Here is a 24,129-nt window from a genome sequence, read left to right as displayed (position 1 = left end):
AACTTTTGATCATTGGGTAAGAAATAGAGAAACTGTGGAAATGTATAAAATGGCTGCTGTTTATTTTTCACTGTAGTTTTATAGTGTTCAAATCGTGCCAGCCTGCTTGTGAAAGACAACAGAGGAGACACCAGCATGCCTCTGAGACGTCTTGGCACACACTTCAACCCACCTGGGTGACAGCATCAGGGTCGGGGAGGGCAGTGGTAATCCAGAAAGCAGTAGGTTAAATCACCCTCATTGCAACAACACTTGTTTTAGCCCTTGTTTGCAATCCCATATTGCTTGCCCTGGACTAAAGCATCACTACCAAGCAGTTTGCTAGTGGCACAGCGGGAGAGGGGAATTTTTCAGAAGGGATTTATGCAGGCTACGCACCATAATCTGCGGCTATACTACCCTGCCACCCATCACATTTCATCTAGGAGGGACTTAAACCCCACGTCCAGCTGCAGCAATTTGTACCCGATCTAGCAGAGCCATCTTCCTGTATGGCAAGATAATCCCTGCTTTTGCAGGAGGTTCCTGCCCCCACAACAATGCTCCTGTCCGAACCTGAAGGTTTCTGAGAGCTGGGGGCTGTTGAAAGAGCCTGTAGCTGCCTTTGTGCTGCTCCTGGAGCTGACCCCTGTGTCCCTGACATTTGTCTCTGTGGAATAAAGGCAGTGGTTTATACATGAAAATTCCTGAGGGTGGGGACCAGAGAAAGGCTGTAGGAAGGCTTTAAAGCCACCAGATTGTGCTCATTAGTTTCCCCATCCATTTAGCAAATGATAAAAGATGGAGAATGCACCATTTGTTTGAACTTCACAGATACCTAGGAAAGACGGATTTGGGGACACAGGGGGTTTCTCTTCGTTTACCCCATTCCTATTATTTTTATTTGGGAAAAAAAAAATCAAATACATTTTAAGCAGAGAGGAATATTTTTGAATGGCATCACACAATGCACGAGAAGATGCTGGGGTTGCCGGGGGGACTCCCCAAGTCACTCCTGGGCAGGGGTTCAGCTAAGTCCTTGCTGGCCCCTGGCACTACAAATAGGATTAAGGCTGTGGTGCGAAAGTGCCCCCACGTGGAAGCTGAAAATAAAATCTCTAGTGTCTGAATCAAGCTATCGCACCCATCATTCATACGCCGTTCCTTCTCTTCTTACCTTGTTTGAAGCATTATATGGAAAAGGTTATTTTCTTCATTTTAGAGCAGTTTCCTTTATCAGTGACTGTTTTAGGATAGTCGAATGCATATGGTGTTAGTGGGAAATCTACTTGGCTTGGTATGGCTTGAATCAGGTCTTTCTCCCTGTTTGCATTGCAATTCACACTTGCCAGTTCAAAGTGGTTTGCAGAAGCAAGGAAGGCATGGAAAAATGTGGAAATAGGGAAAAAAATTAAGTGCAAAGGGAAATCCCTGTATCTCCTGTCAGGATGTGGTAGTTAGCTGTTGCATATCTGAAAGGCAGTGCAGGTGAACAACAGCAGCAAATGCCCATACCATAATCCTGGTTTACTTCTTGCTTCACTTTGGAAAAATTTCATTCAGGCAGATTGCCTAGTAATTTCTCTATGGTCCTTCTTCAGCCACTGCTTTGCAAAATTCTCATGCACAACCTGTACCATCCCTGAGGGCATAATCCCCTAATATAAACTGAGCAAAGGAGTTTATCGATGTCATTAGGTGATGTCTGTTTTCTAAGACTGTGGGGAAACTGCTATAGCATGGAAGCAGTCAGTCTCTAAGATGGCAAGTATTAGGTAAATGGTGTTTTTCTGCGTAGCAGAGGGGTACACATGTTTGCAGGCTGTGCAAAACTGTACTGTGTCCCTAGAAGCTTCATGTGGCCCCTTGAGGTGATGGAGGATGGTTTCTGCTGGGGTCTCCTGGCTGTATGATGCTCTGTGACTTTACGCCTACTTCCCCTGTGTTGATCCTCAAACCAGAAAAGGCCATCACACTATGTTTAGCTTAGAAAGGAAAAATAATTTCTTCTGATTTTTTAAGCTCAGAATCAGGGTCTGGGTGGCACTGGATGATTTTTGCTTGTGGTGCTTTGAGCTGGTGCTCTGGCATGTGAGGCTGCAGCGAGCAGCCCTTCTCTATGGTCCAGCAATTTCTCTCTTCCCAAAGAATTTTGACAGGTCTCTCTAGTGCAGAACAATTGTATCTGCCCTCATTAATTATTTTGTGCATGCCTGCAATGTCCTGCAATCAGCAGGGTCACCAAGTGAATTGATGATAGGGAAATTATAATGCTGAGCATACAGGACAATTGCCATCTGCTGTCTAAGGTCTGTAATTTAATTAGATTGCCAAACGCTCCTTTTCAGATGAAAATGCAGGAAGTCCAGGGAACAGAGCTCACTGGTTAAGCATCTCAGTGTGACCCTCCTCCACCCCCATTTTCCAGCCCCTGCAGGTTTACCTGAGCTGCCCTGAAATGATCCTGCTGCAGCACAGGGCTGGCACAAATGTCCCCTTAAAGCCACCTTCAAGCACAGACCCTCTGTCTCTACTGCAAATGCTTACACCTGCCCATCGGCTGCTGGGTCTAGTCCTGACAGCTTGTCTGAGTGTGGGCTCGCCCCCTCCCCTGCTTACTTTCCAGTCCTCTGAATTCTCCAGGGAATGTTGGTCCAGCAATTAAAGCATAAGTTTAATAGATGGCACTGGCAAAAGTCTGTTGAAGCATATAGTCAGGTGAACAGAGTCCCACCAGCATCTGCTAATTTCCAGGAAGATCTGATTTGGTAGATGGGAGCAAACATCCTTATGAGGGTAAAGAGTAAAATCGCCTCTTTAACCTGTCTTGCATTTGTTATTGGGAGTGAGAGATATAAGAAGTGCCCAGATGTGTGAGGGTCCCCAGCTGGTGCTCCAAGCAAGAAATGGTGCCTTATAGTGCCTGCTCTAATTAAAACACCCTCTTCTGATTACTCCTTGCTTTTATTTTGAGGTTAAATAGACTCCATAGACTTCAGCTGACACACAGGGCTGCTTGGTGGTGTTTTAGGGACACAGGTAGTGGGGAGCAGCTGAATTTGCTGGTGCTGGCTCTGCCTGGCAGCTGGAGAAAGAAGGAAGGAGCTGATTTATTGGGGGCTGCTAAGACTATAGACTCACAAAATGGTGTGCTGCCATGTGATTTAGATGTGTGCCATAATAAAACCTTCCCAAACTTGCTTCTTGCCTTGTCCATAGGGACTTCAAGAGTAAAAATGTCTTGCTGAAGAACGACTTGACGGCAGTGCTAGCTGATTTTGGATTAGCTGTACGGTTTGAACCTGGAAAACCTCCAGGGGACACTCATGGACAGGTAATCATAATCTTTAACAATAACATTTTAAAAAGCTGGGACTGCCATAGCTTCTCGGGAATCAGGGGTAGTTTGTATAGATGTATTTAATTCTCTTTGAGATGTGCGTTTTCCATAAAAGCTTGTGCTTGGACATAAATTCCAGGAGCTGCTTTGATCTGGGTGAGCAGGAAAAACGCTGAAACTCTCCTGACCTGCTGTTCAGGTGAGGTCCCCTGGCCCTGGGGGCAGGTGACTTCCTTCAGGCAAGGGACATGCTGACTGTTTATTGTCTTGGTATTAAATATTAATACTTCTAAAATTATTAATTTATTTTTAAGAATTCAGCCAGGCTTGCTGCTTGAGTGACCTTTAGCAATGACAGATCTTGCGAGCTAGCTCTGTGGTTCTGCGCTGCGTAAACTGTTTACTATGTTTTTATGGGTTCTTAATTTTCTACCTTTGCGTTGCAGTGAGCAGCCCCTTGTTCTGGTCTCATGCCAGGGCACAGCAAGACCAGCATCACTTCCGTGTCCCTCTGGGGTTTTTTGAATGCCCATGTCCAGTGCACACTCCCTTTTTACCTTTACCCCCTGAAGGAGTGAACACTTTTCTGGATCAGGCCCCTCAAGCTTTCCTCATTTTTGCCCTCATTTTTTTTTTTTTTTTTTTTGACCTTTCCAGTATTTTCATGTCTTTTCACATCTGCATTTCCCTGTCCCCACTGCCTCAGGTAAACAGCAAGAACAGGTGAAAATTTCTTAAAGGAAAATATTAAAGACATTTAAATTCCCACATTAAAAAGGTGTTTTTTCCCTTGCTTTCCTACATTATGGGCTGTGCTTCTGCCATGTATATAACCACAACTACATGAGGAGCTCAGTGTGGCTTTACCTGTACTAAACGCGGCAAGATAGACATGATAAGGAAGTCTGATTCTCCTCAGAGTTAGAGGGGTCTTTTCCAAACCAGATCATGGGAAAACAGGGCAGGGTAGACTTTGCAGAATTCATGCCTTACTGCTTCTCTGGATGCGGGAGACCTGTTTTATCCAAGACTATTAAACCAACACATTTTCTTATCGTTGTTGGATATATCAATTTTACACTTCTCTTGTTTTTTAATGTATTTAATTTTTTTGAGTGAAAGCGGATTGAACGTTCCACGACTATGATAACGAAGTCTGACTCTACCTCAGGGTGGTTTGTGTGTCTCCAAAGACAGCATTTTCTTATGCAGCATGTGCTGCTAGAGCAAGGTGCAGGGAAGGCAGGATTTAATCCGTACTCACCGTGCCGCATTTAAATTAGAACTGTAGCGTATGCTGAATGAATATCACACACATAGCCGGGCATTTTGGGTTTTTTTCCTTCAGGTAGCTTATCTAGACTCGAGTGATCTTAATCAGAATTTGTGTCAGGAAAAACAGCTCCCTTTTGCTTGTTTTTTGAGTAAGGTGCAACTTCAGCAGAAGTAGCCTTAAGGCTGTCGCTCATCTCCAAGCAGCGGGGGCTGCTGGGCCCAACTGGAATGTAACTTGAGTTGTATTTTCTCCTCTGCAGGTGGGAACAAGGAGGTATATGGCTCCCGAAGTGTTAGAAGGAGCAATCAACTTCCAGCGAGACGCCTTCCTGAGAATAGACATGTATGCAATGGGACTGGTGTTGTGGGAACTAGTCTCCAGATGTAGAGCAGTTGATGGTAAGAATAAAGATCCTCTTTTTCTCGGGGAAGGCCTCTGTTTCAGCATGGTTCTGTGGTCAAGAGAATGGGCCTGGCTTTGCTGGTTTTTTTGGCTCTTTGATATACTATCAATGGTGTATTTTTATTAAGCAGCTAACTTGTTTTGCTCTTGGCTTTTTTTAATGTTAACTGTCATTCTCCGTGGCTAATAACCTTGGTAGCATTAAGTCTCAATGTGCTTTTAACTGTGCACCGGTTACATTGCAAACCGACTGAGAACTTGGAGGGAGAAGGGAAAGTGATTCCTCCATCAGTGGTGTGTATCTTTTAGTCCTGAGCCCACTCTGTGCTGCTCCTCGTAGTACTCTGCATTCCTACCTGTGACCTAGGCAGGCATCAAGTTCTGGAGAAGAGCCATGTTCAGCTGAGGCTTGGCTGTCACACCTCAGTTCTGCAGAGCAGTGTGGCAGCCTAAATGGAACGCCTAGTAATGAAGCATCTCAGTGAAGCAAGAGGAACACAGGGCTGGAAGGATCTTTCTGGATCAGCAAGCCCGTTTCCCTGCTGTCATAAGTCATTAGGTATTAATCTTTGACTTTTGCTGACCAATCCCTTTCTTAGCAGTGGGCTGAGTTTGTTTTACCATCTACAGCTTTGGAGGAGATCAAATTTTGGTAATCCAAAAGAGTGAACATTTATGTCCTCTTCTTTCTCAGAGTTTTAATCCTAAAATGTTGCTGGAAAATGGGGCATCATTTCTGTTCAAATAGCAAATCTGCTCTTTGGTGACAGAATAGTAGCTCACCTGGATTTCAGATGTTTTTGTTAGATTTACAGTGGAACCGAGGAGCTTGATTATAATTGGGATGTCTGCAAAGATGTGTGGCAAGAGGTCTTCTCTTCAAAAGTTTATCTAACTGGATCAAATGTAAGAGCAGCAGGAAATTAGGAGCGCAGTAGGGTGAAACAGTGGAAACCAGATCACTCATGTAGGAATAACTCTTCTCTGTTGAGGCCTGCCAAATATCCACTTGGATTTTTGCCTGTCAGGTTTGCGATCTCCTTCCAGCTCTTCTCAGGCAGCAACTGGCCAAAATACTCCAGGTGCCATACACAGCCCTGTTGAATCAGAGAGAAGGCTTCCTTTGGGGTGATGACTTACTCTGAACCTTATCTGCACTTCTAGCTCAGAAGTGATGCATAAACAGCAGATTTGGCTTGGAGATCACCAGCGCAGCTCTTCATAGCCTTGATTTCTCTTGGAGGAATAAGAAGAGAAGATCATGAGCATTGCCGTGCCGTCCCTTGAAAGGAGTGTTTCATTTTGGTTTAGTGACTGGCATTTTTACTTGTGCCAACAAAAACAGTGATAAGTTGGTTTAGTGATTTCTTTTTTTTTTTAGAGTACCTAAAAAGTTGTTCCCTCTGTGTACAAAAGCAGGAGCTAGAGGAGCAAAATGAGGCTCCCATGATCCAAGAGGAGGTGGTCAGAGCCTTGCTAGCCCAACTAGACACCCACAAGTCTATGGGGCCGGACGGGATTCATCCATGGTGAATGATGTGGCCATCATGGTGGATGTAGTGGCCATCATGGTGGATGTAGTGGCCAAACCCCTTTCCATCATCTTCCAACAGTCCTGGAAGACTGGGGAAGTCCCACTGGACTGGAGGCTGGCTGATGTTGTGCCCATCTACAAGAAGGGTCGCAGGGAGGACCCAGGGAACTACAGGCCTGTCAGTCTGACCTCAGTGCCAGGGAAAGTCATGGAAGAGGTGATCTTGAGTGCTATCATGAAGCACATGCAAGAGAACCGGGTGGTCAGGCCCAGTGAACACACGTTCACAAAAGGCAGGTCTTGCCAAACTAACCTGATCGCCTTCTATGACAAAGTGACTCGGCTGCTGGATGAGGGAAAGGCTGTGGATGTGTTCTTCCTGGACTTCAGTAAAGCCTTTGACACAGTTTCTCACAGCATTCTGCTTGAGAAACTGTCAGCCTCTGGCCTGGACAGGCGCACACTCTCCTGGGTGGAAAACTGGTTGGATGGCCGGGCCCAAAGAGTGGTGGGAAATGGTGTGAAATCCAGCTGGAGGCCAGTGACAAGTGGGGTTCCCCAGGGCTCAGTGCTGGGTCCAGCCCTGTTCAATGTCTTTATCAACGACCTGGATGAAGGCATCGAGTGCACCCTTAGCAAGTTTGCGGACGACGCTAAGCTGGGTGGAAGTGTTGATCTGATGGAGGGTCGGGAGGCTCTGCAAAGGGATCTGAACAGGCTGGACCGCTGGGCAGAGACCAATGGCATGAGGTTTAAGAAGGCCAAATGCTGGGTCCTGCACTTGGAGCACAACAACCCTGTGCAGTGCTACAGACTAGGAGAAGTCTGTCTAGAAAGCTGCCTGGAGGAGAGGGACCTGGGGGTGTTGGTTGACAGCCGACTGAACATGAGCCAGCAGTGTGCCCAGGTGGCCAAGAAGGCCACTGGCATCTTGGCTTGTATCAGAAACGGTGTGACCAGCAGGTCCAGGGAGGTTCTTCTCCCTCTGCACTCGGCACTGGTGAGACCGCTCCTCGAATCCCTCGAATCCTGTGTTCAGTTCTGGGCCCCTCACCACAAGAAGGATGTTGAGGCTCTGGAGTGAGTCCAGAGAAGAGCGACGAAGCTGGTGAAGGGGCTGGAGAACAGGCCTTATGAGGAGCGGCTGAGAGAGCTGGGGGTGTTTAGCCTGGAGAAGAGGAGGCTGAGGGGAGACCTCATTGCTCTCTATAACTACCTGAAAGGAGGTTGTAGAGAGGAGGGTGCTGGCCTCTTCTCCCAAGTGACAGGGGACAGGACAAGAGGGAATGGCCTCAAGCTCCGCCAGGGGCTGAACATTAGGAAAAATTTCTCACAGAAAGGGTCATTGGGCACTGGAATGGGATACCAAGGGAGGGTAGTCGAGTCACCTTCCCTGGAGGTGTTTAAGGCATGGGTGTACAAGGTGCTAAGGTGCATGGTTTAGTGTTTGATAGGAATGGTTGGACTCGATGATCCGGTGGTTCTCTTCCAACGTGGTTATTCTGTGATTCTATGATTCTAAACATCATGTTGCTTCTGTCACAGTTCATGACCAGCTATAATGGCCAGGTCTTCTATTTAGTCTGTAAAGGCCCTGCTGAAATATCTCCAGTCTTGAAAGAGGTCACTCTTTGCTACTGAAAAACCATAAGTGATGCCGTAGAGCACCCTGAGAAAGCCCATCACTTAAGCGGGGCTGCCATTTGTGAGAGAGCATCTACTCATTGCCAAAGGCAACATGATGTTTCAACGAGCAGAAGTTATTGCTGCCATCCGACGTCTGCACTGATACTCATAACATTCACGTGGCCCAGGGCAGTTCACAACCATAACTGGTATAACTACAGCATTCAGAAATAATTTTGCACTTAGAGGCTGGTACTTGGGACAAGTGCATCTGGCTCCAGTGTGTCAGGGCTGACTCAAGCCTATGAACAAGCCAAACCACAAAGTAGGAAATTATGTGTTGTACATGCTTGATCTTGCTAGTCAGTGCCTAAAATGAAATGATGTTCATGTCAAAACATTTCTTTAGGTTTTTGTGTGTTGAATCGTTGTGCTAAAATGCGAGGAGGACAGGCTTATTTGCTCTTTCTGTTAAAATAAATCATGGACTACCCAGCAAGCTTTGTGAAAGAGAGTGTTGGGATTGGGAGGCCCACCTGAGTCTTTGGATTCGTGATATGTTGAGGTGGAAATTGCATGGTCAGATGAGCAGTGGGGACAGCAGAGTCCATTGTGCAGGAGGAATGTAAATTACATTTGTCTGCAATGACATGTGAACTTTAGGCTTTACTTTTGTGGTGGGCTGCTTCGGAGCTGCAGCTCATCCAGAGTGGGCATGGCTCTGCCAAGGCTGTTTCTATACTAACCCTGTTCTCCATATGCACCTTAGGTCCAGTGGATGAATACATGCTGCCTTTTGAAGAAGAAATAGGTCAGCACCCATCCCTTGAGGACCTGCAAGAAGTGGTGGTTCACAAGAAGATGCGTCCCGTGTTCAAGGATCACTGGCTGAAACACCCAGTACGTCCCTCCCGGTTAATGCTGGAAAATGTTTTCCTTTGTGATGAGAACAAGGGATGCATTTATGCATCATCACTCATCAATTTCAAAGGGAAGCTAAATAGTGCACCATGGTGCTAGAGAAAATCATTGCTGGGGAATGAAGGTTTGCTCAACACCTTAGTGCTCCCCTTTCCATTTGTCCCTTGTATTTAGAGAGTAAACCAGCTAAATGCAATCATCTGGTGCTGAACATGGAGTGTGTTGTGAAAGAATCGAAAATGAAGTCCCTTTCCTTAAGAGAAAGATAACAATCCTTACCATCGGACACATGTTCCTCACAAGCTGGATAGCATGGAAGACTTGAACAATTTTTTGGAGGAAATATTAATTAGATATGAAAGCATCCAGACAGGTAGCAGTAGGTCACTTCAGGCTTGTATTTTCAATAAAGGAGGTGATTCTTTTCAGACTGGGAAACTGAGCAGATGATGAAATCTCACAGAGCTTCAGTAGAAGATGACTACCTCTATTTTGACCAAACTGCTTTAGTTTTGGCTAGATGTAGGTATGCTAACTCATTGCCTAGAGGTCAAGGAGAGCTGTGGATTGAAAATAAAGATGACTATTATGGTTGCTGGATGAGCAGGTTTCAAATAAGCGCTGCACTGTTCCAGCAGTGTTGAGCTCTGTTATTTTGGGTATATCTGCAGAAATAACTGCAAACAAAGCAATGGTTTTGTAGTAAATGATATGGTGGCTATGAAAAAAAGCTGGATGAGAGCAAACACTACAGCCTTAGAAAGCAGAAGTTTTTAAAAAAACCAAATCCACTTATTTGAAGTAATCTTTAAAGCTTATCTCATGATAATTTACCTGCCAGGGAGAAAATATTCTTAGTTTTTCGTTACAGCATTAAGCTGTGTTGAGTGAATTTCCCCATTCACTGCAAGAACAGTTCCCAGAGCAGTGTTTTGAATACTGAAGGTACTTTCTCCCTCTTGTTGTCTGTAGGGCTTGGCGCAGCTCTGTGTGACCATCGAAGAATGCTGGGACCACGATGCAGAGGCTCGGCTCTCGGCAGGCTGTGTCGAGGAGCGCATTGCGCAGATCCGCAAATCTGTAAACGGCACTACCTCGGACTGCCTCGTCTCCATCGTGACATCCGTCACCAACGTGGACTTGCCACCCAAAGAGTCTAGTATCTAAGCCCTGGTTCACTTTTGTCTTTCCAGACTCAGTGGATTTGGAAAAAAAAAGAAAAAAGTTTAAAAAAAAACCCCACACAAAAATCCAACAAACACATGAATGCAGCTGCTATTTTATCTTGACTTTTTATTATTATTGTTATTATTATTATTATTATTATTTTGGATTGGATCAATTTTACCAGCACATTGCTCTACTGTATTAAAAAAACGGACTTTTCAGCAAGCATTCAGGTGCCGACTAATGAATGCAGAAAAGGTGCAGGTACCTCAGAACCTCAACAAACTCACTTCAGTTGTCTTTATTTTATCCAGTTTTCTGGGTTTCTCTTTATCGGTCTGTCTTCTGTGCGGAGCATCTGTGACATAAAGGAAAACCACGTACCGTCTTTGAAAACTCAATGCTGCAAACTGTGGAGAAAACTTAAGACTGTTATATAAAGAATACACCTTCCTCGAAAGGATTTTTCCCCATTTTGTTTTGGTTTTGGGTTCAATTTGGTTTGTTTTTTTGGAAGTGAGCTTCAAAAAAAAACAGCAGATGTGTCTTTTACGGATCTAACGGGTGTCATTGTAACATGGGAAAAAAAGCAACTGGGCGAAGAATGTTAATTCTTGATGGTATAATTGAAGGGGGGAGCATAGAATAGGGGTGGGGAGAGTGACGTTGGACTTGGCAGCATTTGGGGAAACATCATTTGCTATGGAGCTACTTCTCAGGTATCCATTAGAGGAGGGGAAGGACATTTCTGGGCAGAGTATTAACAGCTGCAGGGCATGGAGAAAGCTGAGTTAAAGAGCCAGTGGCTGTGAGCAAGATGCGAGTTCTTTCTTCCTCCAGTATCTTGGGCTTGAGTGGTAAAAGAACAGAGCAGAATACATTTTTCAACTCCCAAGTAGTAACGGGAATGATGCTTTTAACCAGTGTAATTGGAAGAGGTGGGAAATTGCTTTCTCAGAAGCACTTTGGTAAAATACTGGAAGATGGGAAAAATTTTGCACCTCACATTAAGCATGAATCAGTTCAGGAAATTCAGCCTCGGGGTTTGTTATCCATCAGCCCAAGCTACTGGTACAGATGGTGAAAAGAGAAGAAGTGTCTCTATGATTGTGTTTTTCCCTTATTAATTTGGATTGGGTTGGGGGGAGATACCTGAACTGGTGGCAGATGGCTCCTGTAGCATCCGAGAAGCCTCGGAACTGCCCAGCTGCAGGATGCAGAGGCAGCCAAGCAGCAGCAGTGATTGTCACAGCATCTCTCCCACTGGTTTCTTTGACACTGCTTTCTCCTTACTTTGTGACAAAACTATTTTGTCTTAAAGTGGTGCATATTCTAAATACCGTTACTCTTATTATGCCATAAACTCGCTCTAGTCAGTGAATGTTCCTAATGCTGCTGGTTCAACATTGAAATATTTTTTTAATTTGCAAAACATGCAATGTTTAAAAAAAATACTAAAAAAAAAACCACAAAACACACATACACACACGTTACGTGGCTTCCGAGGTTTAAACTGAAAAAAAAACAAAAAATTAAAAACTTCATGACCACAGACCACCTCAAACCAGAAATACCTCAGAATTTTCTACTTGTATGAGTTTTATTATATATTTTGTTAGTTGTGTTGTCTTGTAGTAAGTATATTTTAATGTAAGTTGGCTTTTATGACAAGGGAGTTTTAAAAAAAGAAAAAAAAGAAAAAAAGTTCCAAAATCTTTTAGGAAGTGCTACCATTTTTTTTTGTTTGTTTTATAAAGCACCATTGTAAATAACTGTATACAGTTGTAGAATAACTGCCTATAAAAGGTACCTGGGCATTATTCACTCTTATTTGTGAAGGCTGTTTCCATTCTGTGTTATTTTTTGGTCTGTTTTAGTGAAAGGACAGTACATCTTTTTTTTTTTGTTTTGTTTTGTTTCTTTTTTTATTATTATTTTTATTTTTTTTACTTGGAATATAACATGAATTCTGTGTGTTGCTAGACTGACAAAGTTATGTCCATTGGATGGCCAGAACTTCTAAATTCTTTCTTTCTGTTAAGCCAAAATGCAGTCCTGAACTAAACACCCTATAACAAAATGTAAAAAGCCTGTATTATATAAACGAATTGGACTTCTTGCCACTGCCAAATTGTCAGCGTGCACCTTTGCACAGGTATAATTTATTAAGCAAACAAAATCATGAATTGGAGAAAATATAAAGAAAATTAAAATATATTTCTTGAAAAATATAGCTTTAAAACCTAGAGGTCACAAATGAGGACATGGTCCTTTATCTTGAAGAGACATTAAGATAATTGCCTTAATTTGTCTATCTGAATAAAGTCTTAAACCTATTCTTTCAAGTTATTGAATGTATATTGCATATTAGTGTGCATACACATGTAACTGTGTTTCCGTGTGTAGGTTTGGAAGTTTCTGTTTCTTAATGTGCTTCTGTTGAGGACACCTTGACAAACACAGACAGAATGATACCATTTTGACCCAGGCGATGTCCCCAGTGGGTCATCTTTGGGTCTGATGCTGCAACAATACCTATGCTTAGCATTAAGTGTGTAGGTAGCTCTTCTGGTCTCATGTCATTAGGCACTCACTTAATGTTAAGCATAATTGTAAAGGTTTGCAGGATCAGTATTTTTCATGTTTAATACATTTCTGCACTGAGATTTGTATAAAAATGTGACTGTTTTAGAAGTGAAGTGATGTAAGGGTTGGGGTGGAGCGTAGAGCAGCTAAGATTGAGTGAATACTTGTTTTGAGACAGGCTTGCTCCCATTTCGCCAGGAATGGGAGCCAGTCTGTATTGCTGCAGAAAGAAAAAAGCTGTACTGTCTTTTAACTGTTAATATCTGTTTGCTGTTCTGGATTTTTTCCTTCAGCTTTATGTATTATGGCTAAAACAGGCTTATTACAGCAGTTGCTTTTTTATCCTGATTTCTTTAAGAAGCTTTAAAATATTTATTGAAAGTGCCATATGATTTTAATAGCCTGTTAGTCTCTTAAATCTTCTCTTTCGAGAAAGCATAAACAAAAAAATCTCACGTATAGCTTACCTTACTGCAGGGAACAGTGCGACCGTACAAACTTTGACCAAATGTTGATTGTAAAGTGTTACATCTTCCCTGGTCTAACAGTTCCTTACAGATCGTCTTGTCGACAGGATTCAGAAGCTGATTTTTAAAAGAATTTCCAAATTGCATGTGTGCTTAGTTACAAATTCTAAATATATGTAGGCAGGTATTCGTGTCTTGCTGTTGTAGCAGAGAAGGAACTCCTTAATTTTTGCTTACTTACAAATTTGTACCAGTTTAACTAAAGCTGTTCTTTTAAACTGGTATTTATTTATTTTACTAACAAAGACAAGCTCTGATGAACTTACCTGTCTTTCAGCACTTGAACTGTCAAGCAAGTAGTTTCCTCACCGTTAATCTAACATTTGACAACACTGTTTTGGTTCTGTTCAGTACTGCAGGGGCTTTTTCCAGGCCAGCAATCGAGCACATCCATAGGGGTAGCTGTAATTAGCAATTGTGACTCTTTTCCTCTTAACATTCCCTTGAATGTGATAGGTACAACACCTCTTCTGTTACTTCCCAAGCACTAAATTTCACTTCCCGTTCAGACTTAGAGGAAGTAACTCTTCACAAACTTTGCTGTAGAATTTTATTGTTGACCTATCTGTCTTGTATGGCAGTTCTTAGGAAAATATTAACCTTGAATATCCTGGATAAAAAATCTCCTTGACTTCATGAGCCAGGATTCCCCTCTCTCTGGTGTAACTCCCTTTATGAACTTATTGCACTGTCTGGACTGGTTTCCTACATGGAGGAAGTCTGAGTTCATATTTTGAAACTGGAAGTACTACAGGAACTAAAATTGCGTGTTTTGAGATGATAGAGCTGTGGCTTGCTACTGAAATTACGTTAATACAGCAAGGCTGGAAATTGTAAATGGCTCATGTTGAACTCTATGTGCATGTTATGAGGTGGCTATAAATCAATATCAGTTAAGTAGCAGCAGGTTTATTCATAATGATTAAGGAATTTAGCTAGTCCTGATCTTGTATAGAATATACCATGCTAGATAAGGTTGCACCTATGGAAATACCAAGATCTTTGTGTATGTTTGCTTCAAAGAGAAGGTCCGTGAGTGCCCCCCAGTAGCTCCACTGCATTTTACTTGGGTCTCCTGACTCATTGCTGTTCCTACTTGGAGTTGTTAGTTCCAGTAGAAGCAGCAGAAGCTTTGGGTCCACTCAGTGCAGCATAACTGGGGGGGGTATGGCTGGATCAGGTCTCGCCATTAGGAATCCTGATACCCCATAATCTCACAGCACTAAAACCAGAGAAAACATGTTTTATCTCTCTTGTGCTACTTTCTAGGCAGACTGTCAGAACTTATCCTGTTTTTCAGGGAAAAGATCTGGTTTCACGTAGTATGGAAGAAACTCGTGTTACAGGGGAAGGTACTGGTTGCTAACATTGTGATAGTGCTGTTGTTGCAGTCCTCTTCAAGCCACACTCCGCTTAAGAAGTTGCTAAGCAGGAAGTGTCCCGCAAACTATTATCACTTTTACATACAGAATATTATTTGGTAACATTGTAAATAAAATAGATTATATAATAGAGAAAAATAAGGACATTTTGAATTTTTACTTTTGGAAAAAAAAATATATTTTAGTTACATATACAAACAAAAATTCTACATTGTGTGAGAATTCTTTTATACCACAAATTATTTTTGTAGTGTCTAATATGTTTCTGCAGGGAAAAGGGAGAAAGGTCTGTGTACGCACAGCAAATCAATAAATATATATATAAAAAATAAAGTTTAAGTGTGCACTACATCGAAGTCTAGAGGATGGAATAAGTTTAGCCTGAAACCAGATTGAGGAGCAAGTTTGCATGTACTTGTGTGTGCTTTGAGGACGGCACTGAGTATATGTTTAAGTTATCTTGTATGTCACATCCTTTTTGCTAAAGATGCTTATTGCTTTGTGATGACCATCTTCAGTATAACCACAAAGAGTTTTTTCATGTATTCTTGTAAGTATGCGTGTGTGAGCAGTGTGTCTTTTGGCATATGCTGTGATGCTGCAGTGAGTTGTGAAGTCAGGGTGTTAAGAATTTACTGAGACCAAATAGTCAGGCTGATCTCGCTTGCTGCTATATCCGTTTATAGCAGCTGCATCTGCTGCGTTGACAATATGATCTGTAAGGAGCTGTTGCCAGTAAAGTCCTGATAAAACCCAATTCCTAGAAGTTCCTTCTCTCTGAAGTGACACAACTAATCAGGCTTCACCAGAACATGCAGATATGTGCTCTGTGTTCCAAGTGTCAGATTTTACAGTCTGGGTCTAAAAAGAACATTCCAAATTGGTGTAACCAATCCAAAGTATTCTAAAAGTATTAAAGAAGAAAACCTAAAATGTACTTAAGCTGTTTTTCCCATTGGATTTAAAATTCACTCTGGTCTTTTTGGCTTCCTTGACTTCGGCAGTGAGGTGTTGGTGGGGCAGTAGTTACTGAAAAAAGCTTCAAACCAGACAATACTTTGTACTACCTTGAAGCTGGTTTGACAACGCGCCTTTTGTAATTAGTACTTAAATTGTTTTGAGCAGGCTCCTGTAATTGCCAAGCCCTGTGCCTGTGTTTTTGGTGGATTCTGGGACCTGTGCAAACCAGGGGGAGACTTGCCATCCAATTCTGTGGGACCATGAGTGTGCATGTGTTCCTGGAACGCTTTAATCACACCTGATCCTTTACTTAGGTGGGACTTCTGTTTTAAAACTCTAGTTTTAGGGTGATGCACAGTTCCCTGACTGAAGTAGTAACTTATTGAGTAAACAGTAATCATTTTTGTCAGGACACTTCCACAGAAAGAGATCGTATTTGTGTTATGTCCATCCAGCTGTTCTGAAATGTAATGCTATTCTGTTGTGCCTTTATTTTTCCATGTAAAAGCAACTGCTGTAAGCTTTTTTTCTTTTACTAGTTTTTTCTGTCTGAAAAAACACTTTTCACTGCCCAGCTGTTATTTCTGGATGCAATCTGTGATCCAGGTGTTTCAAGAACCAATTACCTCAAACCTCATGTTAAACAGTGTTGCTATCTGGATTCTCCTTGATACTACAATATTGTAACAAACACAAACAGGAACCTTGCTATATATGGGTGTTTATATATATATATCAGATACATATATACATGTATAGATATGATATATATATGTAAATGGAAAGTGATCCCCAAGGACTGAAGGAAAAAAGCAAAACATTTTTGTTTTCCAACATTGAAACCAAAAGGGCTTCTCTGAAGCTCTATAATGGCATTGTGCTGGATATATATCGAGAAAGTGTTTTCTGAAAAGTGCTTCCTTTGTTAGCCTTTTATTTCAGTATTTTAGTGGGTCAGATGATGTGATTAAAACACTATTTCTGCATTTTTTGGCCCATTTTGAAGCGAAGGCATCTTAACCTTTCCAGTTGTAAAACAACAAAAAAACCCCTCAGTGTATAACATTCCAGTAAGGTTAGTATTGCAAAACTTCAAGATGTTCTGGGAAGACTTCTTAGCTTCTTTTTTTGTGAAAGGGAAGGCATTGGCCATACTTAATTCAACTTTTCCATTGTTTTGAGGAAGTGAAGTTTATCAAGCAACCATCTTCGTCAATTAAAATCCTAATTCAGCAGTCACTGCCATCTCTGCATTGCCATTTCTGTTAAAAACAAAACACCAAAAAAACCACAAACCCCCAAACCAACCTAAACCAAAAATCTAACTGTGACAAAGGAGAAGGTTGGAGCATTTCATAGCTCCTCAGGGTGGTCTTTGCACCATAGCAACTTTGTGGACAGCAAAAAAAATGTGTTGGCAAGACCTAGAACCTGGCTGGCCCTTTCATTTTTCCAGCTACCTTCTCCCAAGAGCCTTCTCATAGAAGCAGGCCTTCAACCACAGTAACTTCTTAATGGTACTTTGCTGTAGAGAATTCTGTTTTGGGGAAAAACAAAAAGTTAGACCATTCTTTTCATTACCATTTTACTGTATGTGTTCCCCTCCCGTGAACCCATGTAGGTGATGTGACATTACAGTCTGTGTTTTACTTGGACAGTTCAATTCAATTACTTATGAATTCAAATAGTGATGAATTTAATGTTACTAGTAATTCATTTAATTAATTAATTGCTAGTAATTATTTGCTACTAATTAATTTACTATTACTAAAGAATGAAAAAGTTTCTCTTTCCCCATATTTTCCTCAAGTGTCTTAATATTTCCATGGCCGTTGATGGTTTATGATTATCTTTGGTAAATCATTTATAGAAGTATTAAAATCTCCCAGAAGGAGGCATTTTGCAGTGCAGCTGGCCTTCCAATGGAATAACTATGGTGCAGAAGTCGATCTGTTGGTGGATGAGAATTGAAGGAGGGGGTTACTGCAAACTAAGTAACAATCTGGACCTCAATTCTATGCCATAAGTCCGCACAATGCCATTGTCAATCCACTCAAACTATCTGCTTATGAATTCTGCATGATCCTCAATGATAGAGTTGAAAGCCTGATCTTTCACTTGTTAATATTTTCACATTCGTCCTTAAGTTTGGCAAATTTTATACTGTAAAGTTGACTTAAGTACAGTTTGATGTCAATTCTTGTGGAAAGAGCTTTCTGCATGTAACATTAGACACATACAGTTAAACAACACAGCATAGTACAAAACTCACAAGAAAATGTTTTGGCACCAGCAGGAAGAAATCTCACCCTAACCATTCGTCATTTTAAATCATCTTATTGTAAGTTTTACCAGCTACTTCTAAATTTGTGCTTTATTTAAAGAAATAAAATCCTAAGACTTGTCTAGCGTAGTGAAATATGTGTATATCAGTTTTAGGATAAATAGCTAAGTCTTATTACGCTGTGTTACTTAACTTGTATATAGAGAGTATACATAAGAGTTTGCAGTAACCTGTTTCTCCAGGATTTCCAGTTTGAATGGATTTAAACTCAAACTATGAGATTAAGTAAATGATTTAGAAGATTGCAGAATAAACTGAGTGTGAATTACAGGAAGCTCTATCAGATGGTGAAATAATTTTAAAGAGTCTTTTGGTCCTTGGCTCAAATTCAATAAGTACTGTTTGTATACCAAGATATGTGAAATGTAAATGTTGTAGGTTATATTTCACTCTTGTAGCTATAAAAATGTAGAACAGAGATAGCTTGTACTACTGAGTTAACAGAAGTTATACTAAAGTATCCTGTTAAAGAAAAAAAAGTATACAGAGAGTTAAGCTCGTTGCTGTAACCCCTTTTGGATTGAAGTGTGCTGATTTTTATATATATATATATTTTGTATATATATATATTTTCTGCAAAAGTATATATATATATAAAATATATGTATAAAATGGCCTAATGCAGACATCCATTGTATTGCAGTTATGTAATGAAGACATTTTGGAAATAACATTGTATCATAGTTCATGAATTTGCAGTGGATCTTTGTTCCTTTTTACTGTGGTATTTTAGAAATGAGTCTCAAGTTTGACATTAGATCTGCCATGTTGGAGTTTTGCTGCTTCAGCTTTCCACTGGGTGTCTGAATAAACCTGTATGAATGTAGTATTTGCCCAGTGTGAAGCAGCTACACTCCAACAGATAGGAGGAAAAAAAAACCTAGAAAGAACTATTTCAAGTTTATCTTTTTGTATATGAAAATAAACAGTAAATTACAAATTATTGCTTCTTTTGTTGGTGCGACGTTAAAACTCATTATTTTATTGTCTTTGGCATCTAGCTGGAGTATTTCCTTTTCCATTTGGTGTTTTAATGTAATCTCTACTGTCCCTAATAAAGTCCCTGCAGAGGCATAGTTGAGGCCTCTGCTTCTACATATCATTTGATAACTCTTCTAAAGACAAAAGGAAATTAGCTCAAATTGCTGTATCTTTTTAAGGGTATTGCCCATTGTAGTACTGGGGAGACATGGCTTATCATTCCCAGCAAAGAATTCTTTGTTTAGAGCATTATGTGCATGTTAAGCTCTATCACTACGGAATCCAGCAATGTAGCTGCAGCAGCTGCCAGTGACAGGGAGTTTAAGCTAAATCCCAGGACCTTGCAGTGAAGTGTCTGCCCTTCCCTTCCACCAGCTCAAGCAGAAGAGACAGCCTGAGGCAGCAGTTGCCTAAATGGTTCTAACCAGATTTACAAAAACTTGCCTGCTAATACCTTACCAGCTGCTGGAAGTGGAAGTTACACTGAATGTATAGCTGCTGTTAGAGCCGTGAACAGCATGAAGCAACATGCCTCTGTTCACAGTGTGCCCACTCCATCTGCATGGCCCGGTCCTTGGCAAAGATAGCTGGATATTTCCTTGGGCAATCATAGAATCACAAAAGCACCAGGTTGGAAAAGACCTCCAGGATCATCGAGTCCAATCATTCCTATCTGCCACTAAACCATGTCCCTTAGCACCTCGTCTACCCATCTTTTAAACACCGTCAGGGATGGTGACTCAACCACCTCCCTGGGCAGCCTGTTCCAGTGTCCAATGACCCTTTCTGTGAAAAATTTCTTTCTGATATCTAGTTTGAACATACCCTGGCACAGCTTGAGGCCATTCCCTCTTGTCCTGTTCCCTGTCACTTGGGAGAAGAGGCCAGCTCCCTCCTCTCCACAACCTCCTTTCAGGTAGTTGTAGAGAGCAATAAGGTCTCCCCTCAGCCTCCTCTTCTCCAGGCTAAACAACCCCAGCTCCCTTAGCTGCTCGTTGTAAGACTTGTTCTCCAGCCCCTTCACCAGCTTTGTTGCTCTTCTCTGGACTCACTCCAGAGCCTCAACATCCTTCTTGTGGTGAGGGGACTAGAACTGAACACAGGATTCAAGGTGTGGTCTCAGCAGTGCCAAGTACAGAGGGAGAATAACCTCCTTGGACCTTCTGGCCACGCCGTTTCTGATGCAAGCCAAGATGCCATTGGCCTTCTTGGCCACCTGGGCCACTGCTGGCTCATGTTCAGTTGCTGTCAATCAACACTCCCTCGTCCTTCTCCTCTGGGCAGCTTTGTAGCCACTAGCCCTAGTCTGTAGCACTGCATAGGGTTGTTGTGCCCCAAGTGCAGGACCCGGCATTTGGCCTTGTTGAACCTCGTGCCATTGGTCTCAGCCCATCGGTCCAGCCTGTTCAGATCCCTTTGCAGAGCCTCCCTGCCCTGAAGCAGATCGACACTACCTCCCAGCTTAATGTTGTCTGCAAAGTTACTGAGGGTGCACTCAATGCCTTCATCCAGGTCATTGATAAAGATATTGAACAGGACTGGGCCCTGGGGGACACCTGTGACTGCCCCCCAGCTGGAATTAACTCCATTTACCGCAACATTTTGGGCTTGGCCACCAAACTAGTTTTCCACCCAGGAGTGTGTGCGCCTGTCCATGTCAGTGGCAGCCAGTTTCCTAAGCAAAATGTTGTGAGAAACCATGTCAAAGGCTTTACTGAAGTCCAGGAAGACCACATCCACAGCCTTTCCCTCATTAAGTAAGGAGGTCACCTTGTCATAGAAAGTAATCAGGTTAGTATGACAGGACCTGCCTTTCATGAACCCGTGTTAACTGGGCTTGATCACCTGGGTCTCTTGCATGTGCTGTATGATAGCACTCAAGATTAAGGAAGAATTTCTTCACCATGAGAGTGGTGAGACACTGGAACAGGTTGCCAGGGGAAGCTGTGGCTGCCCCATCCCTTCAGGTGTTAAGACCAGGTTGGATGGTGCCTTGGGTAAGCTGATCTAGTGGGATGTCCCTGCCCATGGCAGGGGATTTGGAACTAGATGATCTTTAAGATCTATTCCAACTCTAACTATTCTATGATTCTATGAAGATCACCTGTTCCCTGGCACTGATGTCAGACTGACAGGCCTGTAGTCTCCTGGATCCTCCCTCCAGTCAAGTGGAACTTCCCCAGTCAGCCAGGACTGCTGGAAGATGATGGAAAGGGGTTTGGCAAAGTCTGTTAGCAAACATGCAGCATGCACAAGTGCCACTGGGTCTGTTCCCAGTCAGGGAAATAGCTTTGGCATGAAGTACCAGCACCTGTGAATAAGATGTAGTTTCTGTACCATGGGCTTTGGGGTCTTTTTTTGCCCCCCTCCTTCACCTGAGCACTGAACAAGATTCAATGATGGAAGGGGACCAGCTGTGCAAAAAATTTTTAAAAAAAATAAAAGCCTGAGCTCCTCCTACACGAAAGGAGGTTGTAGTGAGGCAGGGGTTGATTTGAAACCAGGGGCAGCTACGCTTCCCTGAGGCGATGCAGCCTGACCCGGTGGAGAGGATCACGGCAGGGGTCTGGGACTGGATGATACAGGGCCAAGCGCAAGGTCCTGCACCTGAGTTGGGGCAATCCTCATTTTCAGAACATTATGGGGGGCAATGTGATTGAGAGCTACCCTGCAGAGAAGGACTTGTGGATGCTAGTCAATGAGAATCATAGAATCATAGAATTACTGGGTTGGAAAGGACCCACTGGATCATCGAGTCCAACCGTTCCCATCAGTCACTAAACCATGTCCCTGAGTACCTCATCCACCCGTCTTTTAAGCACCTTCAGGGAAGGCGACTCAACCACCTCCCTGGGCAGCCTCTGCCCAAAGAAGTTCAACATGAACGGGCAGCGTGTGCTCGCAGCCCAGAAAGCCAACCATGTCCTGGGCTGCATCAAAAGAAGCGTGGCCAGCAGGGAGAGGGAAGGGATTCTGCCCCTCTGTTCCTCTCTTATGAGACCTCATGTGGAGTATTGTGTCCCGTTCTGGAATCCTCAACATAAGAAGGATACGGAGCTGTTGGATTGTGTCCAGAGGAGGCTACAAAGATGATCCGAGGGCTGGTGCACCTTGCATAGGAGGACAGGCTGGGAGAGTTGGGGTTGTTCAGCCTGGAGAAGGCTCAGAGAACTTACAGTGACCTTCTAGTACCTGTAAGGGGCTACAGGAAAGATGGGGAGGGGCTGTTCATAAAGGCTTGTGGTGATAGGACAAGGCGCAATGGGTATAAACTGGAGAGGGGCAGATTTAGGCTAGAAATAAGGAGGAATTTCTTCCCTGTGAGGGTGGTGAGGCCGTGGCACTGGTTGCCCAGGGAAGCTGTGGCTGCCCCATCCCTGGAGGTGGAAGTGTCGATCTCCTGGAGGGTAGGGAGGCTCTGCAAAGGGATCTGAACAGGCTGGACCGCTGGGCTGCATCCAATGGCATCAGGTTTAACAAGGCCAAATGCCGGGTCCTGCACTTGGGGCACAACAACCCTGTGCAGCTACAGACTAGGAGAAGTCTGTAAGTCTGTCTAGAAAGCTGCCTGGAGGAGAGGGACCTGGGGGTGTTGGTTGACAGCGACTGAACAAGAGCCAGCAGTGGCCCAGGTGGCCAAGAAGGCCAATGGCATCTTGGCTTGTATCAGAAACGGCATGACCAGCAGGTCCAGGGAGGTTATTCTCCCTCTGTACTCGGCACTGCTGAGACCGCTCCTCGAATCCTGTGCTCAGTTCTGGGCCCCTCACCACAAGAAGGATGTTGAGGCTCTGGAACGAGTCCAGAGAAGAGCAACAAAGCTGGTGAGGGGGCTGGAGAACAGGCCTTATGAGGAACGGCTGAGAGAGCTGGGGGTGTTTAGCCTGGAGAAGAGGAGGCTGAGGGGAGACCTCATTGCTCTCTACAACTGCCCTTGTTGTAGGAGGTTGGAGGTTGTAGAGAGGAGGGTGCTGGCCTCTTCTCCCAAGTGACAGGGGACAGGACAAGAGGGAATGGCCAGTGACTTGCCAGTGACAAGTGGGGTTCCCCAGGGCTCAGTGCTGGGTCCAGCCCTGTTCAATGTCTTCATCAATGATCTGGATGAGGGCATCGAGTGCACCCTTAGCAAGTTTGCGGACGACACTAAGCTGGGTGGAAGTGTCGATCTGCTGGAGGGTCGGGAGGCTCTGCAAAGGGATCTGAACAGGCTGGACCGCTGGGCAGAGTCCAATGGCATGAGGTTTAACAAGGCCAAATGCCGGGTCCTGCACTTGGGGCACAACAACCCTATGCAGTGCTACAGACTGGGAGAAGTCTGTCTAGAAAGCTGCCTGGAGGAGAGGGACCTGGGGGTGTTGGTTGACAGCGACTGAATATGAGCCAGCAGTGTGCCCAGGTGGCCAAGAAGGCCAATGGCATCTTGGCTTGTATCAGAAACGGCGTGACCAGCAGGTCCAGGGAGGTTATCATCCCTCTGTACTCGGCACTGGTGAGACCGCTCCTCGAATCCTGTGTTCAGTTCTGGGCCCCTCACCACAAGAAGGATGTTGAGGCTCTGGAGAGAGTCCAGAGAAGAGCAACAAAGCTGGTGAAAGGGCTGGAGAACAGGCCTTATGAGGAGCGGCTGAGAGAGCTGGGGTTGTTTAGCCTGGAGAAGAGGAGGCTGAGGGGTGACCTTATTGCTCTCTACAACTACCTGAAAGGAGGTTGTAGAGAGGAGGGTGCTGGCCTCTTCTCCCAAGTGACAGGGGACAGGACAAGAGGGAATGGCCTCAAGCTCCGACAGGGGAGGTTTAGGCTAGACGTTAGGAAAAAATTCTTTACAGAAAGGGTCATTGGGCACTGGAACAGGCTGCCCAGGGAGGTGGTTGAGTCACCTTCCCTGGAGGTGTTTAAGGCACGGGTGGACGAGGTGCTGGGGGATACGGTTTAGTGTTTGCTAGGAACGGTTGGACTCGGTGATCCGGTGGGTCTCTTCCAACCTGGTTATTCTGTGATTCTGTGATTCTGTGTTGGAGGCCGGGTTGGGTGAGGCCTTGCGCAGCCTGACCTAGTGCGGCAGCAGCGCGGCGGTCGGGCCGGCAGGGGGCGCTGCGGGGGCTGC

The 24,129-nt window shown here is 43.8% G+C and overlaps 1 protein-coding gene across 1 annotated transcript in view; it reads left to right on the top strand.

Moving 5' to 3' along the window:
• ACVR2B (activin A receptor type 2B) overlaps positions 1-16,397 on the top strand; it is a 106,421-nt gene extending 90,024 nt beyond the window's left edge. The window contains exons 8-11 of the mRNA XM_069859265.1: positions 3,199-3,313; positions 4,855-4,993; positions 8,927-9,057; positions 10,051-16,397. Of these exons, the coding sequence (XP_069715366.1) occupies positions 3,199-3,313; positions 4,855-4,993; positions 8,927-9,057; positions 10,051-10,245 (580 nt within the window). The 3' untranslated portion in view covers positions 10,246-16,397. The remainder of the gene's footprint in view (positions 1-3,198; positions 3,314-4,854; positions 4,994-8,926; positions 9,058-10,050) is intronic.
• Positions 16,398-24,129: the final 7,732 nt, after the last annotated feature.

This window comes from Phaenicophaeus curvirostris, chromosome 6 (assembly GCF_032191515.1).
Source record: "Phaenicophaeus curvirostris isolate KB17595 chromosome 6, BPBGC_Pcur_1.0, whole genome shotgun sequence".
Lineage (NCBI taxonomy): Eukaryota > Metazoa > Chordata > Aves > Cuculiformes > Cuculidae > Phaenicophaeus > Phaenicophaeus curvirostris.
Note: the sequence above shows the minus strand (reverse complement) of the source record. Positions and strands in the feature narration are given on the sequence as shown.